General features: G+C 35.5%; 2 protein-coding genes across 2 annotated transcripts in view; both read left to right on the plus strand.

The window, feature by feature from the left end:
* The window catches only part of tmem67 (transmembrane protein 67), a 28,048-nt gene extending 25,308 nt beyond the window's left edge, over window positions 1-2,740 (plus strand). The window contains exons 25-28 of the mRNA XM_007229446.4: window positions 832-936; window positions 1,040-1,142; window positions 1,438-1,580; window positions 2,257-2,740. Of these exons, the coding sequence (XP_007229508.2) occupies window positions 832-936; window positions 1,040-1,142; window positions 1,438-1,580; window positions 2,257-2,337 (432 nt within the window). The 3' untranslated portion in view covers window positions 2,338-2,740. The remainder of the gene's footprint in view (window positions 1-831; window positions 937-1,039; window positions 1,143-1,437; window positions 1,581-2,256) is intronic.
* A 4,503-nt stretch (window positions 2,741-7,243) lies between these two features.
* Window positions 7,244-13,744, plus strand: si:ch211-197h24.8 (uncharacterized). The gene is made up of 2 exons (XM_007229444.3): window positions 7,244-7,380; window positions 11,944-13,744. The coding sequence occupies exon 2, from the start codon at window positions 11,955-11,957 to the stop codon at window positions 12,819-12,821; it is 867 nt and encodes a 288-aa protein (XP_007229506.3). The 5' UTR covers window positions 7,244-7,380; window positions 11,944-11,954; the 3' UTR covers window positions 12,822-13,744.
* Window positions 13,745-19,917: the final 6,173 nt, after the last annotated feature.

A 19,917-nucleotide genomic window follows, 5' to 3' on the forward strand; every position in this document is an offset into this window, starting at 1 on the left:
ATGCTAACCATGCTAATGCTAACTGCAGTGATTCACCTTCAGAAACTGAAAGTTAGACTCACTGACTCAATTTCTTTCCTATTTAGCTGATTATTTCAGATCATAACTGAGATCTAGATCAGGCTGCAGATTTATATGTTATCTGCTAAACTAAGCAGTATATTACTGGGATCTGTAAAGCAGTAGCTCTAACTCTAGGGTGTGAGTTTTCGGCACAAAAAAAATTGTGCATATAAACTGCAAACAACAAACAAAACAAATACAGTAAATAACTAAACAAATACAGTATGTTTGTGATATCACAACTCTAATGCTTGTTGCATACAGTAAATTTATTATTTTCATTTTAAAAAAATAGGTAACACTTTACTTGGATGGTCCATTTGGTGGCCTCTTTGATGCTCCACTAACATTCAACTAACATTCAACTGAATGTCTAATAACTGCAACTTAACCATATGTTGAATGTAAATGATTCAAAATAGAACATAACCCTAACCCTAACCCAAGTAATGCTGCTTTTTGCAGCAATTCAGAGTTGTTGTTTTTTTTTTTTTTTTCGGAGCACTACAAAAAATTTGATAACATATTTAAATCACTCAAAAGCCTCAACAAAAGTCCTGCTTTACACTTTTTCCAGTTTTCTTCTTTTCAGGAGCCTCAATTTTAGTTTCTTAAACTAACCTTAGGGTTATTTTAGGTGGACTACCTTATCTCCATAGCAACTGCCTAGCAACACTACAGCAACCAGCAGTCAAGTAGCTACAACTGCTTTTTCATTGTATTGATTTACATTGAGGATTAACTGATACCTACCCATCTTTCATGCAGAGACACGGGCCTTCACGATTGGTTGACGCCTCAGCTAATCCGTTTGAGCAAAGCACAAAAGCGTACCACACCATGAACCGCTTCCTCGGCTCTGTTATCGATCACGTGAGTTCAGCTTTGTACTTTCTACACCTTCTAATTTGTATGTAATAAAGACACATGTGCTACAGTGTTTGAGATGGTTATTTTTTGTGATTTGTGCTTTTAGGCTCATCGTGAGATGGATTATATAGTGAAAGACAAGCTGCTGTTTGAAAGGCTTATTGGAATGGAGTTCATTGAGCCCATGGACAAAAGCATATTTTACAATGGTAAATGTTACAACCTGTACGCCACTCTATTTATTTTTTGTCTCTTGTTGAGGTATACAGTCCTATACAAAAGCCCGTCCCTCTTGTCAAATTATGCAATAATACAATAGATCTTTTAAAGTAATATTTCTGATTATTTTAGAAATATTCCCTTAATTTTTTGAATTTGACATATTGGAAAAAAAATTAATTAAATACAACACATTTAATATGTTATTACTTTTGCACATTGCACATTAAAACTTTTTTTCTTTTGTGATGAAGTCATTCAGCTGTGTGTTTGTGTCTTCCACAGATGACTCGTACTCCTTCTCTGATGTGCTGTTCTATGGGAATGAATCGACACTGTTGGTTTTTGACACTCTGTTCTTTTGTGTGGTGGACATAGGAAGCCAGAGCTTTGTTCTGGCATCTGTACTTACTTACCTACAGCAAATGGTTAGTGTGTGTGTGTGTGTGTGTGTGTGTGTACCATGCAGTGTTAATAAAGGTTAATAAATTAAAATCCATATTATTTTGTTTTTAAACTGAAAGCAGAAGCATTTCTGAGTGGAGAAAGGATAAAATATTGTGGTTTCCAATCCCTGCTAAGCCTAATATATTCATTCTAAAAACGGGAATGTCAGGTCGTTTTTTTCTCAGGATTTCTTCTTACATCACATGTACAGCCTCTAAAAGAGAATCTAGCTCAGTTTTACTGAATGTGAGCGGCTGGTGGAGCAATGGAGACTTCAGAAGAGGAAACTCAGACCTCAGTAGCTTGTTCACCCATGGTAAAAAAAAACAAAGTGTAGTTGAAATGAAGTTTCTGACTGAGCGCACTCTCTTTCTCTCTCTCTGACTGAACATAACCTGGAATCGGATTCATCCGTTCTCAAAGGAGACCCGCCCAGTTTAAAATGATTTTTCCGCATGCTCGGTGCAATTACCCATTCTCAGCAGAGAGGGCCCTACATCCCAAAACTTACAGATATCAGCTTTAATGAAGTAGTTAAGCAGTAACTGTATAGAAAACTGTATTTACCTAGGGTTAGTAGTCAAAATAGTCTGTAAATCCTGCTTTTCTGATGTAACACTGATTTAATTTCATTCCTCTATCTGTGTTTTTTCTCAGATCTTTAGGGTAATCCGAAACGTGTTGGGCCGCAGGAACCTGGTCACAAAAACACTAGTGGACAGAAGATTCCTCTTCTAAATATCTCACTATTTTCTTTTTCTTTCTCTTTCTTGTCTTAACATGTTTTTTTACTGCTACATCTTATTTGCCAACTTAGATTCTGAATTGAGTCGCGTTTTGTAAGTTTGTATTCCGCCTTGTATTTTTCAGCAGGATTTTTTCATCCTGTAAAAAGGGCAGCTCAGTATATTTTGTGTGGGAAACAAGATTCAGTATTTTTGTACACTGTAATGGACAATTTTGTACACTGTGTGAATGTTATATTGTATATGAATGGCCTAGTTAGTTTCAGTTTTTTAATTTATTTTTCATAGGAAAGGGTCAAACTGTGCTTAAGGCTTGTAAATCAGTTTAAATCAGTCTGTGTCAGTTTTAAGATGTATATGGAGACGAAATGCCAAATACAATGCTTGATTTAAAATCTGTCGTCTCCGGCTCTTAATAACCACTCATTCTGTGCCCTCTAACATGTGATTTTAGGGAATTCATACTGGAGGAAATTAACTGAATGGATTTTTAAAACAATATTTACTTAATGGGTTACATAATTAAATCTAAAATTTTTGATATGGGGCTTCGAGTGGTCCAGTGGACTAAGGCGCTGCCACTTTGATGGGGAGATTGCCGGTTTGAATCCTGTTTATGTAGCTTGCCATCAGCTGCTGGTAGATGGCACTCTTTCCTCTCATCACTCCAATAGGCGTCTGTGAGCTGATGTGTTGGAAAGGGTAGCTGAGTCGTTGCACTGTCCTCCAATCAGCTTCACATGTATCGGAAAAGGCATGTGCTAGTCTTCACCCTCCTGGTGTTGGGGGGTCCTAATGAGTAGGTTGAGTAAATGAGCGTGTAAATTGGGAGAAAATGGGATGAAGATAAAAAAAAAACATTGATATGAAACAGTTAATGTTTTCCTATTCGTGGTAAAGATGTATATAAATGTACATGTATGGCACAAGAAATTAGCATAGTATATGTCTAAACATATTACAAATCCACAGTTCTGCAGAAAACTGACTTTTATCAATCATAACTTTCTAGTTCTCAACCGGTAAAATCGACTGACAGGTGTTGAACATATTTACGATGTGTTGACGTATCTGGTTGATACGTCAAAAGGGAGAATTGAAGAGTAACTGTTTATTTTACCTTGAGTGTATTGACAAATATCTTTCAATTATGATTACTTATCTTAGTATCTATGATTACATAATCATTGTGTGAAACCTTGTATTCTATATGCATAGCCAATACTCACATTGTATTTGATCATTTTTACTCACAGTGTATTTTACACGCATTTATATAGAAGATTAACCAATAATCACAGTATATTCTTTACATATATAGTAAAACACTGTTTGATCAGGCATGTGACTAACACCGACCTTATTATGACAAATTAACCCACATGATACATAAGGCGTTTACTAACACATAGGACCTATTGTATGGCGGTCTAACCACGCGCTACTAACACATTAACATATAATATATGGAATCCATTGTGTGACGTTGTAGCTTATGCTTGAGGCATTTCGTTCACTGCATGTTTCTGACTAACAGCCATCAATCATCAGCTAGTGCACTCTGGATGAACTGAATTGATACAAAGGAGACTTCGAGACGAACAGTGCGGCCTTTCTCTCTGTGCGTGCAACGTTCTTCACCTACCAAAGCGTGAGGACGCGCGCACATAGGGAGGGCGGCACTGTCTAATTACTGAAACAATATCACACTGTCTGACTGGACCCAGTCAATTCCTGAAACAATACCACACTGTCCGGCTGGATACAGTCAAGGCCAAACACTAGTGGTCCGGTCAGACCTGTGAAACTTGAATACTAACACGTGAAATTACGCATGCTAACATGAGATGATTTTAGCAACGCCTCATCAGCCGGTTTCACGTCATTTGGGGTATAAACATGGAGTCAGATTAGAGGGGGGTCAGAACTTATACTGGGACGGCTGATAACCGTTTCTTTGTATGTTCTCCTGGATCCAGTTCTGTGTAATAAATACTTGGTTTGCTTTCAACTTCACTCCACCTGTCTGACTCTCTCTATCAAACGAACACGCAGGGCAGTTGTGCCCCGGACGAGAGGTGGGTGTTGACCCACCTTTCATTTTCATTTCTACAACACAGGTCATATGGAAAAATGGATACACTCTCTTGAAAGACAGGTGTATATCTTTGTAATGTACAGTGGCAGACCGAAGATCTAAGAAATCGACTGTGGCTTTTCTATAGTCCCAGTAAAGCTTTACCCTCAGTCTCTTAATTTCGGTTGGTTTTGGACACAAAGGCTGTGATTTTGTCGAGGAGTATGCTTTATATTTACCTTTCCTAAACCAGATCCCCATAACTCTCTTCCAAACAGATCCCTCAGTGCTTGGGGTAGAAGTGGAGGTTATACACACCAGCCAGTCAGTGCTGTCAAAAACATCGACCTCCCAGCAGTGCTCTCCAGAGGAAAAGCCTTCAGAGCCAAGAACACCTGAAAAAACCCTCTCTGGGTTCTACAACTGGTCAGGTCCTTAGACAATTTAAATCGTGTGCTGGCCGTGTTGGGGTCCAGAATCACAGGAGCTGTAATGAAAGGATGACATTTATATTGCAGGTATAATAAGAAATTCTTCAACATTTCATTTTTAAGCTTTTACTCTTAAGTTTTTCCTTTTATAATTTTGCATATACGTTTTGTTTAAGCTTGTTCTGGAGTACTAGTGCAGCTAAAAAAATAGAATATCATTGAAAAGTTACTTTATTTCAGTAATTCAGTTCAAAACTCATGTTGAAACTCATATAGGTGTATTACACACAGAGTGATCTATTTTACGCATTTATTTTTTTATTGTTGATGATTATGGCTTACAGCCAATAAAAAAAACAAATATCAGTGTCTCAGAAACTTTGAATATTAAATAAGACCAAATGGTACTTTTGGCAGTGTGGGCAGTGTGCCAAGTTCTGCTGGAAAATGAAATCCGCATCACCATTAAAGTTGTCAGCAGAAAGTGCAGAAAACACTGCACTGACTTTGGACTTGACAGTGGACCAACACCAGCAGATGACATGTCTCTCCAAACCATCACTGATTGGTGGAAACTTCACACTAGACCTCAAGCAGCTTGGACTGTGTGTCTCTCCACTCTTCCTCCAGACTCTGCTTCCTTGATTTCCAAATGAAAAGTAAAATTTACTGATGATCAGTGATGGTTTGAAGAAGTCTAAAGTCAGCGTAGTGTTTTCCCAGGTGCAGATGCTTTCAGACAGACAGAGTATGCTGCATCATACTATTACTGTATTTTTCAGGCTATCTTGTCTTTTCTAATTGAAAAGCCGCTTCGACACCCCACACATTTTAATAACAAAAAAGAATTAATAAATGAATATAATGAATACAAAAAAGTAATATAAATATAAAGAAATCACAGTTTATGATGGAGTCAGATAAAATGGGCCACTTTTTGTAAATTGACATGGGTCTCTTTATTTGTTGTATCATTATTTGTTTAGAAAATGTGAAAAAGTTGAAGTTATGAGAGTTAAAGTATCATTAGGTTATTTTCTGAGCTACATTACAATGTGCCAGTAAGTAAAATTACTTTTTCACAGTAATAATAATAATAATATTAATTTTTGCAAAATCCAGCTTTTTACATTTGAAAGATTGGGTCAAAACATTGTTTGGAAACATTTTGCTTTGTTGTTGTACAGCTTGTATAACAGTGTGAATTTGCTCTGCTCTATATACTGTAACTACAAAATAACTCAACACACAGCCATTAATGATTAAACCACTGGCAATAACTTGGCCAATCCAGCCCCTTTATCTTCACTGTGTAAAGGCGTGGAGCTGAGTCCGTTACTTAGGCGGGAAAAGGCCCCTAGGGCAGAGTGGTGATGGCACAGTTCATTTTCACTTTCCTTTCTCTTATAAAGAAACCACAGGTTAGGGTGTAGTCTAGGGGATTTTCATTATTATTATAAAACGTTCTACACTGTAGATTAATATTAAAGTCCCCCAAACTATGAAGAAAAGCATATGGAATTATTTAATAAACAAAATAATATGTTTTATATTTCTTTCATTCTTTATTGTCAGAACCTCTTGCTTAGATGACAACTTTGAACACCTTGGCTGAATTTTCTCAGTCAGTTTTATAAGGTAGAGTCACCTGGAATTTCAGGCATTCAGTTTACAACTGTGCTGAACTTGTCAAGAGTTAATTACTTGAATTATTTTTCTCTTAATGTGTTTGAGAGCATCAGTTGTAGTAAAGTTGTGAAGAGGTAGAGTTACAGGTATACAGTGAACAGCTCTATTTGAGTAATGTTCTAATTTATATTACTTAACTAAGTAAAGAAAAAACTTTTATTAAATATTCTAAAGTGCCTAAGACCATCAAAAATGTTCTGATGAAACTGGCTCTCATCAGGACCACTCTTAGGAAAGTAAGAGCAAAAGTTTCTTCTGTTGCACAGGATAAGTTCATCAGTGTTACACTTTTTTAAGTTACTACATGATTCCTTATGTGTTCCTTTATAATCCGGATGACTTTAGTATTCATTTACAATGTAGGAAAAAATAATATAACATTGAATGAGCAGATTACATTTTTGTTGCACATTTTGACTGGTACTCTATATGATTATAAGTCTCATAATTAACAGATGAAGTGGGCAAAGTTGATTTTGTGCTCGTGTGCTTTTCTCTGTGTGCGATCAGTATGAATTACTAAGGAATGCAGGCCTCTGTGTTCCAGGCACGGCATGAGGAGGCATCAAACTGCAGAAGTTTGGTGTGGGAGGTGGGGGTACCTCACATAAAACATTATTCAGCATAAGACATTTAAAAAAAGACAAGAGCTCATAGGAAGCAGAGGAGGAGCCATTAAAAAAGCAGAAATAAGGGAGGAGAAACTGGTTTTGAAGGGACCAATGTCTGTGCAGTATACAGATGACTAACTCTTGTTGCTTTTATCCACTGGTTTAGCAGATAGTGGGTCTGAAAGTGAGATCTGAGGCTTCATTTTCTCTATAATTCTCTTCACTTGGTGAGTAAATGCTTTGTATTGTACTTGAACTGTAATGTAATAACAACTGAAATTATTTTTTTTCTCTCTTATGTTGCTCTGAAGGAATTTATACAGTGTTAAATGGACTGTGGTTGCTATATGACTCAGTAAACATCAGCTTATATCTTGCACTTAAAGGTGGCATTCTGAATGTGCTGGAATAATAAAAACTCAAATATTGTCAAATAAAATCATCATTCAGGTTTATAGCCTGGTCAAATTCTAATAATGCATCAGTGGAAAATCACATGGCCTGTTCAACTCAAACAATCAGCTCAGACTGGAGGAAATATTTCATCTCTGTGGTGAATTTTAATTTGGAATATAAAGCATATACAGCTCTGCAAAAAAATTATAGACCACTTAAAAATTGTGAGTTTCTTTGATTTTACTTTCATTTTTGCACCAGGATAGACATAAAGTTAATCAAAAGCAGTGTGTAAGACTGGTGGAGGAGAGCATTCCAAGATGCATAAAATATGTGATTAAAAACAGGATTATTCCACCAAATACTGATTTCTGAACTCTTAAAACTTTATAAATATGAACTTGTTTTCTTTGCATTATTTGAGGTCTGAAAGCTCTTCACCTTTTTTGTTATTTCAGCCATTTCTCATTTTCTCCAAATAAAAGCTCTAAATGACAATACTTGTATTTGGAACTTGGGAGAAATGTTGTCTGTAGTTTATAGAATAAAACAACAATGTTTATTGTACTCAAACATATACCTATAAATAGCACAATCAGAGAAACTGATTCAGAAACTGAAGTGGTCTCTTCATTTTTTCCAGAGCTGTATTCTTTCTCAAATGGCTGAATGTTTAATTTCCTGCCATTCATTTTGCACATCCCATAACTCACTTCTGCACTAATGCGTAAAATGCATTCATAATGCAAACTGTAATTATTCTAATGCATAATTACAGTTTATTTGGGTTATTTACCATGTTACAAAAAATCATAAAAATATATGTGAATGTTGTCTCGGATTCTAAAAAAGACAACTTCCTTGAAAATGGTCTCTTCACACAAGGTTATTAAGAGTTCACAGTCCGGTTAATGTCTAGTCAATATAAAGAGAATATTCTTTGTTAGATCAGAAGTCCTCTCTAACACCCCGAAACACAGAGAAATGACAAGGAGGTTTAACATATTATCAATAAGAAAGAGAAAACAGAGAATACATTTATATAACAGTACAGTCATTATACAGTGACAGCGTATCGTCACTGTCCAATTAAAAACAAGTATCTCTATTGTTGGCGATTTATAGTTTACCAAATAATTATAAATTGCACTGTGCCAACATTTTTTGTATAAAAGGAAATACCTCAAAATGACCCGAAATAAACTTTTTTTTACATTGAGTCCCATTGAAAGTTCAGAATTTTTTTTTCCTATAAAAATTCCTTATAAAATGTGTGGAGGTACCTGTTTTTTCACTGGACAGTTCCTACATATCTATGACCAGTTGTACATCCATTACTGTATCACATACTACTGTAAATATATATGCTGAATACACTCTTGTGGATTCAGTCATCACAAATACACTACTGTGGTTTTAGCCACCACATACAGCTTGTGCAAAATGAATTGCTTAACAAAATATCATGCATCCTACAGAGAATTAGTTCACCTATATTTACTAAAATACAACTCATTTTATTCATTATTTGTATAGAATAAATACCTTTTGTGTTTGGCATACCTTAAAGTTTGGATTTCTGACTGTTCTGGCCTCACTTTAATGATCACTCGTTAATAACATATTAATTAGTGTATATTAGGGGTGCACGATTTCGATATTATATCGAAATCGATCGAAATTATGTCATGGTCTCGAGCATCGAAGTCAAAAAGAGGATCGACGATCCCTCCCTCTAAGCTACGCATGGCGCAGCACGCTACGCAAAAGGCGCAGCACACGCCGCGGACATTGTGACTGCTGAAAGAGCAGTCCTTTCTCCAGAGACTGTGGACATTCTCATCTTCTTAAAGAAAAACTTGAAAATAAAAAATAACAGTTGTTTTGTCTAGCCTCAAATATGTTAATAGTTTTGGTACCTTAAAGAGCATCTTTCTCTCAGATAAAGTTAATAATATATCTTTGTTGAAGATATTTTTTTTATGTTTATAAAGGATGTTATAGTAGGATAGAGTTCAGTTTGTTAAGCCTCAAATTGTTCTATAATTTTGTACATGACTGTTCCTGTATTTTTTTATTATTTATTTTGTTAAGTTGCTGTTTTAATAGTGCACACTGCTGCTACCAAAAAAGCCACTAGATGGCATTACATATATATCTTAATTAAATTATTTAAATTTGACCATTAGTGCCTAATGTGGTGTATTACAGATCACTTGTATCACTTTGCATCACTTATATCAAGCCCACCTTTTGAAATAAAAATTGTAAATTTGATGAATCAAACCAATAAATGACCATTGACTAATCTAAAACTGGCATAGGCCTCTCTGCTGTAAAAAAAAAAAGAAAAAAGAAAATCGAATCGAGGATTTGGAGAATCGTGACACCCCTAGTGTATATACAGTATGTGTCTATGCACATTCTAAAGACATAATGAAACATAATTATAGTTTATGTGGATACTCTTCAGTCACAAAATGCAACACATTATTAACAGAGAACAATTACAATGTCTTATAAATACATTATTATTTATCCTTCTAGAGTTATTTATCCTACGCTCAGCCTTAATCTAAAAACATTGACCACACATGGACATAGGACTCCCTCATACAGCTGCATCCTTCTGAAACTCCCTTCTATTCTCAGACAGAGTTGCTTTCTCGTCCAAATGTCAGAATAACCTCCATGACTGTAGGGATGTGAACCAGTGCCTGCGGAGGAGAAACAGAACCAGGCCTGCATTTACAACCTGCTTATTAACTTTCCTTTATTATTTAACAGTCTGATTTCACTTTCATTTCTCTTTCATACATAACTTATGATTTCTTCTAAGTATGATGATTATTAGACCATGCATTGGTTAAACATTTGTCATGTATATTAATATGATTATTCTTTGCAATAAGGGTCAGAAATTAACAGTACTTATGACTGGAATAATTATTGTTCTAAGTAGTTAAAATTAATCACTCATCTAATTAAAATTTTATACTGGTTAAGACATTTATATTTATTTAAATTATGTTTGTACGTAAACTTGATTTGAGACAATATAAAAAAAAATAATTATATGAATCAATGAATGCCTTAACTACTGTCAATTAAAAATTAGTTGAGACATTCTCTGGTAAGTACTGATAAAGAATGTAACCTTATTGAAACGTGTTAGCATTAATAGCATCAATAATGTGTTGGTGTAGTGTGGGTTCATGCGCTTTTTCATAATTTCCACCAAAAAGTACCCAAAAGAACCCACAAGAAATAGGAAGTAACCAAAACAGTGCCAAAAACATGACCGTTGCCTGATTACACTGCAAAAAGAGTTTAGAGCAGCTGTTGGGTTCAGTTGAAAGAGATAAGTTATGTTTTCCATCTAAACATGAATAATGAGTGTGTTTAAACCAAATCAATGTAACCCCAAATTAGCTTTCCATTACGTTTCAATGCTTCTTTCTTGCACAAATGGTATGAGCTATGTTTTAAAGCCTAGGCTGCAGCTGAGGTAAACTTTTTTCAAAGACATATGTAGTAGATTTAGACATATTACCAATGTATGCCTCTCAGCCCTCAATAATCCACCATGCCCTGAGAACAATAGCAAATATCAATATCGATGCCCCTTTTGGGCAGAGTTCGTTTTAAAATGTTACATTTTATAACTATTGTACATTTTTTTTTTTATAAAAAAAAATGGAAAAAGGACACAGCTTTGGCGCTGCAGGTGTATGTTTGGAGGAGTGTTGGGAAACGCAATCGCATGATGGATAAAAGGAACTGCTTGGTATATGCAGTAGCCTCTATCTCAGTAGCCTCTATTTGGTGGATAGCTAGTTGGGCCCATTTACATTTATACACCACAGTCTTTTTTTTGTAGATACACACTAGGTAAGGGGCAGATGCCACTTTTGTATTTTTGTTTAGGTTAGTTTATGATTTAGATAGTTTAGGTTTAGTTTGTTCTGTTCTTTTCTTTGGCACAAAACGTAATCTATTCTTTTTTATTTTTGTTTGTTTCCTCTTTTAACCCCTAGAGCTGACTACATCCTGTTAAATTAAAGGGGATACATAGCATGGTATTTTGAGGATTTCTTTAGGTATAAAATACTGTTTAAAATGTAGTGAGTGATAAAATCAAACAACCCTACCAGACCACTGTTTATTTTTTAGAATAAATATATTAGACAGTGCAGGGAGGGGCAATTGCTAGACACTCATACATTTTATTTGTATTTTTATTTTGCCCCCTCCCAACTAAGATATACTACTGCTTTTAATGTACCAGAACAAAGGCTTACATGAACAATAAAATGATTAAAAAAAGAATAGTAACGTCAATGCTTGTCTGTATTAATTTTTTCCCTTTATTTTCATCTGCCCATCCAAAACAGACCACCTCAGGATGGAACGTCAGAATGAGCGAAATTGTACTGAAGTGTTTTTCCCAAGGGAGCATTTGCCATTTCATGAACTTCGAGAAATGGCAAACAACGAGTACCTAAACAAGCATCAACGTATTCCAAAATCACCTGAACTGGTTGAGTTCTGTGTGGCTAATCTGAGGCATGATACATGCTACAGCAACTACCAGGCCATCATGAAGGATGGTGGATTTAAAAAACCTGGATCTGAAGTCACTTCTGACAGGAGACTGGTGTGGTGGAGCTTAGCCATATCAAAGGATGACATCAAAGGTGCTGAAAGACGTTACCTTGAGTACAACAACACAGAGGCCGTTAAACCTTTCCTGCACAAGTTCACCACCTCTCCGGCTTTTAGGAAGTCCTCCAGGATGGGGAACTTTCGCTTCACCTTCTCCCTGATGGACCTGCTGGCCCGTTACAAGGAACAGTTCTGCATGGGACAAGAACCACAGATGCGCATCTTTGAGACGGTCCTCTACAAGCAGGAGGTCATGTACTCCATAGTGGTTCATGGTCCGGATGACCAAAACGACTTTGGGACATACCCACCTCTGCAAGGGCCTCGAGCCAATGCCGTGTGTTCGTACCAAAACGGGAACATACTGTGGAGAGCAGAGGGCATGAGCGAGACTCATGCTTTTAGGCTGAGTCAATACATGCATGCGTACAAAATTCCTAAGAAGAGGCGTTGGAACTATGCGTGGGGTCATGTGGCAGTGGCCTTCCACGTCCCACAGGGCAGGATCTTCCAGTTTGACCAAGAGAGTCTGCGTAGCCACCTGAGCCTCTGTCAGGGTGCAATGCCAAGACTTAGCAAAGAACATTTTATAAGATGTGAGTTTTAAGCCTCAATACCCCAATAACAACAGTGCTGATGGTGTATTAACCCATGGATGCTCATTCTTTGTTCTTGCCTGAGTTGCATTCCAATACTCAAGAACATATTTACCAAGAACATTTTTTTTATATATATAATTTCATTTCTATTTTTTTTCCCCTTTTTCTTCTGAATTTACACGGCCAATTACCCAACCCACTCACTAGGACTCCCCCTATCTCTAGTAATGCCCCAACACACCAGGAGGGTGAAGACTAGCACATGCCTCCTCCGATACATGTGAAGTCAGCCACCGCTTCTTTTCAAGCTGCTGCTGATGCAGTATTGCTGAGCAGCCGGTGCGTTTGGAGGAAGCGCAGCAACTCGGTTCCGATACATCAGCTCACAGACGCCCTGTGCTGCAGACATCACCACACGAGTGATGTGGGGAGAGAGCGCCATCTACCCACCCAGAGGGATCAGGGCCAATTTTGCTCCCTTTGAGTGCCGGCAGCTTGATGGACCAAGAACAGTTAAGAAGTTCCTGTATGTGTCCCTGCTCTGCCCCAAAAAGGATGCCCACGAGGATGCAAAAGATCCTGTTCAGACCCACAAATATATGTTTTAAGTTCTTCTATTTCAAATAAATGGTGCTCTTGGTTCTGTTTTTTAATTAGAGAAATAGGAAGTAAAATTTTGAAATCTTAGTTCATTTGATAAAAACAGTGACTGTTTATTCTGTAATATTCTCAATATTTGCTGTGTTCTTGTTGTAGGTGTTGAGTTCCTTTTTTCAGCGTAATTAACTTCTCAGGTACGTTCTTTCTAAGAACTTCCTATTCTTGATTTTGAGAAACACCCCTTTTATTATTGGCTTTGCTCTCATCAGCTATGTGAAACAGGCCTGTAAACTCAGTTTGTGGCCTTGAAAATAAAAGATTTTGATTAGAATTTGTGTTTTTTTTTCCGAAATGATTTTTAGCTTTGGCAGACCTAGTCCTACTCTACATATCTCTTTCATTTATTTGCAGAAAATGAGAAATGGCTAAAATAAGAAAAAACATGCAGAGCTTTTAGATCTTAAATAATGAAAAGAAAAAGTTTTAAGAGTTCAGAAATCAGTATTTGGTGGAATAATCACACCTTTTTTAATGCTTACATGCATCTTGGCATGTTCTTCTCAGCCAGTTCTGCTTAATTTTTTTTATAAACACCAATATTTTTTTCTTTACATATTATTTTTCCTGCTACAAAGTTAACGTAAATTTAAAATATCACTTATATTGGTTAATTCATCATGAAATCTGATAGAAATGGTTTGTGTAACACTGTGAAAAAGTGGTTTAATTAAATTCAACTTGCAGTCAATTAAGGGTCATTTTAACTCTAAACATATTAAGAATGTTTAGTGATAACCATAAACCATGGTGGAACTATTTCTGGTGCTATAAAGATGCATTTTTAAAATAGTGCTGCATAGAACCGTCTACAAAAGATTTCCCTCCAGACTGAGGAACACTTTATCCAGGTAAAACACATTCAAATGCAAATGCTTCTGTGATAAAAACCTTGTGAGTCTCCGAGCTTCTATGGGTCCTGATAATTATCTCTCTAATTACCTTGTGTAAGCTTTCATCAGCTGCTGGTTCCCAGCTTTTGATCAGTGAGAGTTATAGTGAGTCTTTAAAGTGGTAAAAGTGTTTGGGTCAGTCTGGGTTCAGTGATGTGTTATCAGTGTAAATAGGAGTGTAAAAGGGCAGTTGACTGGCTGTCTCCCCTCTCTCGCTTCTTTAACAAAGGTTTAAAAGTCTAACTGATATACAAAAGAGGCGTGAAGTATATTTACTCGTTAATATCAATATAATATGAAAAACACTTCATTCACTCTCCATTTTTGACAATTTTTTGTTTACTACATAACTGCATTACTACAGACAAACTGTCCCTTAAACTGTACCGAAATTTCTTGATGAACGGACCAACAGAATCTCTTTAAAATGAACTGAAATAAACTCATACATTGACTTCCATTAGTTTACAAGGTTTTTTCTCTCTCCTGTAAAGTTGCTGTTTTGGAGATAAGTGTTTTTCATTGGACAGCGATGATATGCAAAGTACAGTGTGTTCATTCCAGTATTCTGTATTCTCTAAAAAAGCTTCTAGGCTGCTTTTACATGCCATGAGAATCAAGTGTAATCAAATAACCATTAGAAGACAAATAAAAAGTATGTATGGTAATTCGAGGAGAAAGCATATTATTTTATACCTTAATAGAGTGCGCATGGGAGAGGGAGATCATCCATAGCCCAGTAAAAGATGCTGGCCTGGGTTGAACCAGCTTTTTTTTTAAAGAGGCACTAAACTCTAAACCATACTTTTTCTATTAATATCTGAAATGTGTTCCTTTGAATTAATGAAACTTACCAGTCCTGCTTAATTTTTTATAAACATTTTCTAACTTTAAAAAATTGCTTTATTGCGGTAATTTCCGTCTCTGCAGCGCTCTCTCAGGTTTTACTGTGCTATAGGCGATGATAATGTATCTATGTATTTTGGTAGGTGGACGATTAATATTACTTCTACCCTGGTGATGTCCAACCATCTTCATCTAACCACTAAAAGAGGCACACTGTTCAGCCCAATCAGCTCTCCCTCCTGCCCCGCTCCTAAACCCATACATCACCCAGAGCCCCTCCCAAAATACTCCCATTGTTTAGCTTTTTTAAATATTTGAGCTGAGGGTGGAGGCAGCTAAAATCAGGGTGTTTATTGCCCCTTTAAGTTAAGTGTGTAAAGTCTCTACTAAGCCCTTTAGTCCTAACCTACTAGTTAGATTCAAACTGTCCTTTTCAGACCTGGCTGCAATAGTAACATCTATCTCACACACAGAAGTACATGTTGTTGCTTTTACATGACCAAAACAAATGGTATATATAGTTTTTTTTTTCGTTACAGATTATTTTTCCTGCTTAGTTACAAAGTTAATGTAAATGTAAAATTGGTCAATTCATCATGAAATCTGATTTTGTTTTTGTTTTGTGTAACAGTATGAAAAAGTGGTTTAATTAAATTCAACTTGCAGTCAATTGAGGGTAATTTTAACTCTAAACATATACAGCAAATTAAGAATGTTTAGTGATAACCATAAACCATGGTGAAAAACAGATCAAAAACATATCTAAATGATGAAGCCTGTGCCTAAACACATACATTTCATTTGAAGCTATTTTCAGACCATTCCAAATTAAAATAGTTATAATCACTTTGCCAAGGTTTGGAATAGTCATCAATATCAAAGTGTACAACTGAGCACATTGATTTTATTGGTCAGATGACCAAAATATTTACTTTTTTAAGCTAAAGAAATAAAGAAGTAAAGTTAAAACTGTCATTCCTGAAGAATACTGTACTAGCTGTTAAGCATAAAATGCATAAAAAAATTACTGATGTTACAACTAGCTTAAGTTTAAACATTTGCACACCTGGTGAAACCGGCCCAGTTGTTTTAGAGCTTGAAGCACAGAGGTTGGCATTTAATCATCTCAAGGGGACTGTTTTGGGGGCCAGACCAACAGACTCATCTCGATTTGGCTCAATGTAAATTTTACCTCTTAAAAAAAGACATTAATTATATTGATTCAATAAAGCTGTTATTTGTAGAAGGGAAAGTTACAATTTAGAAAGTAACATGTGAAGCAGGCACAGTGACAACCAATTTAATATAATATATTTGTATTAAGAAAACATCATTGAATTTACTAAATATAAAGTAGTATGGCTATTTGGTTTGTAGTCTATATACCTGATTTACTGTTTTGTGTTGTTCAGTGAGAGAAATTTAGTGTGCTTTTGGTAGTGCAGTATAGTGCTGCAAGTCATCTAAAGCCAAAGGGAGAGAGTTGGCAGTAACTTCTGCTGTAATTTCAGTATAAAGTGTGCTGAGAATTTGGATTATATCCAATGTTTTTCACCCCTCCTCAAAGTTTTATCTCCTAACTGGCTTCTGTGAAAGAAATGCATTCAACCTGACCTTCACTCACACACACTCCCATATTCAAACTGCTTTGAAATGCCACAGAGTAATAGAAAAATCTCTTTTATTATATTATGTTACCAGCTTTTCTGACTTTAGAAGGAAAGGATGTAGCATAATTTACATCCATTTAACTGCAGTATAATCAAATACACAAAGTGACAGTATAAATGCCTAAACATCTTACAATTATACAAAACATCTGTTGATACTACCATGTTGATTTTTTCACTCATTCTGTATACACAGCTCTGAAAAAAGAGATCAGGGGTGGGTTTCCCGAAAGCTTCGTAACGCTAAGAACTTCGTTAACTCGTACTTAAGATTGATCGTTAATTAAAGAGTGTTTCCCAAACCCGTACGTAACTAAAGTACTACGTAAACTCGCTCGCAGATTAACGAGTGCCCTGACCCAGTCGTTATTTTTAACGAGCTTCTTTAGGGGATCTCTACTTGCAGTTCAGCACCTTAAACACCAGGGACCACCAATGTTGAGGAAGAAAAATTATAATTTCCGTGTTTGAAGCAATTATATTATATTACTATTAATTATATAATCAATTATATTACTATATAATTATTAATATTATTATATTATATTATATTACTATTAATTATAATAAATTATATTACTATATTATATTATATTATATTATATTATATTATATTATATTATATTATATTATATTATATTATATTATATTATATTATATTATATTATTTTATTTTATTTCCCGTGTCTGCGGGTCCTCCGGTTTTCTCCCACAGTCCAAAGAAATTAGTTCAGGCTAATTAGATGTCGGATAAAAATTGCCCCTTAGGTGTGAGTGTGTGAGTGAATGCGTCTGTGTGTCTGTCTGTGTCTGTCTGCCCTGTGATGGATTGGCATCCTGTCCAGGGTGTATACTGCCTTCAGCCAGATGCCAGCTGACTCCAGCCACCAAGCACCCCAGCCCCCCCACCCCCCCACCCCCCGCGACCCTTAACGGATAAAGCGGTTGACGAGTGAGTAAGTGAGTGAATAAGTTATATTATATTATATTATATTATATTATTATGCCAACTGTGGCTTGTAGTCTAACTGGGCATATTGGAATTGGCCAATCAAACCCACGAGTAAATTATTAAAATCCAGATTAGCGATGACAGAAGTCTTGACATTAATTACTCTGGGGTGTGTCAGCTCGCAAATATCAGTCAAAAGTTGGACACGTCTCACTCCATGTTTTTTTTTTTTTTTTACATTGTCGATTAATATTAAAACCATGAAAACTAATTGACGCAAATGGAATTAGTAGACAAAAAGGTGCATGGCCTTGACAATCCCCTGACATTAACCCAACTGAGATGGTGATTTAGGATGAGCTGGAGCTTCACAGTATAAAGTACAAAACATATTTCTGTTGGTTTAAAATGTAATATATATATATATATATATATATATATATATATATATATATATATATATATATATATATATACACACACACACACACACACAAACACACACAGGAACATACGTATATGTATTATTATATTATTTTTATAATATTAATAATAATAAATTAATATTACTATCAATATTACTATTAATAATATTAGTATACTATCTATTAATATAATATATATCAACAATAATAGTTTTAAAAATGTAAAAAATAAGTTTAATGTTTTAAAATAGATTGGATTTTCGAGTATTTATTTAGTCATATGTATCTTTAGGAGTATAATGTTGTTAATTACAACACATTTCTACGTTTTTATGGTGTAATAGTGAATAAATACTGCATATTGGCAGTGTTGAATCGATATTTGTGGATCGATTGAGTACGCTGTTTTGGGGGAGGAGTCAACAAAGACGTTCTTTAACCTCGTTCGTTAATTTTCACGTTGCGAAGCTCTTTGGGAAACACTCGCAGAACTGGCTCGTTCTTTACACACGTCATTCGTTAGTTCGTTCGTTATTCGCTAAGATTGATCGTTTTCGGGAAACCCACCCCAGTTCAGTTTCTGAATCAGTTTATCTGATTTTGCTATTTATAGGTATATGTTTGAGTAAAATGAACATTGTTGTTTTATTCTATAAACTAAAGAAAACATTTCTCCCAAATTCCAAATAAAAATATTCTAATTTAGAGCATTTATTTGCAGAAAATAAGAAATGGCTGAAATAATAAAAAAAATATGCAGAGCTTTCAGACCTCAAATAATGTAAAGAAAACAAGTTCATATTCATAAAGTTCAGAAATCAATATTAGCTGGAATGACCCTGTTTTCGTGATCATATATCTTCCTCTTGATTATATTCCTTATGGTTGGTAAGTACAATATGTGAATCTACCTAAAATATTTTTTGTCCACTTGTGATCGATTACGTGTATCTTGTGATACTACATAAAAAATGAGTCCCAGTCCAGAGTTTTTGGGATGCATTGAAAAAGAAAACTAAATGAAAGATTCCAAAGAGGAAAATTTCAAGCTCCTAAGTTTAGGCTGTGCAAGATAATCAGATCGAACCCTCTGCCTAAACTGGACATAAGACAATCTGCTCCTCCTAGCCAGGGCTACCGGCCTTCAATGCTCTCAGACAGCAATCCACTGATCTCCCCTCCAGCCACAGCTCTCTACTGTCTTCTATCCAGTGTTTAAACCGTATCTAACGGAAATCAACCCATAGTTCCACCAAGGACAGCTCGCCCCTTAAGTCAGCCTTTTTTTTAATTGAAACAGGCACCTTGAATTTCTGTCTGTTAAACTTCAACAAAAACACTAATTAAATGCACAGAAACTTATACTGTTTCTAGCAAAAAGGCCTTGAAGCTTATCAGCTGAAGCATACACAGCACAGATGGATCCTTAACCACTGCTACATATGAATCACTCGAAGAAAATTAACCAGAGACCATGGTAATACTGGGTAATATACTGATTATGCTAAATATTGATTAGGATAAAATACTGATTATTTATTTAATCGAAAAAAATAAAAATACATATAATATAATACAAAAATAAGTAAAAACTCCTTAAATATTCTTTCAGGCCCAAGTCGCTTGTGTCAACTCTCTAATTGTGGAGTATAAACCACATT

Source organism: Astyanax mexicanus, chromosome 1, assembly GCF_023375975.1.
Source record: "Astyanax mexicanus isolate ESR-SI-001 chromosome 1, AstMex3_surface, whole genome shotgun sequence".
NCBI classification, from domain to species: domain Eukaryota; kingdom Metazoa; phylum Chordata; class Actinopteri; order Characiformes; family Acestrorhamphidae; genus Astyanax; species Astyanax mexicanus.

Bases quoted from the DNA above. Each gene is read 5' to 3' on its own strand.
- si:ch211-197h24.8 (XM_007229444.3), top strand. From the start codon at position 11,955: ATGGAACGTCAGAATGAGCGAAATTGTACTGAAGTGTTTTTCCCAAGG.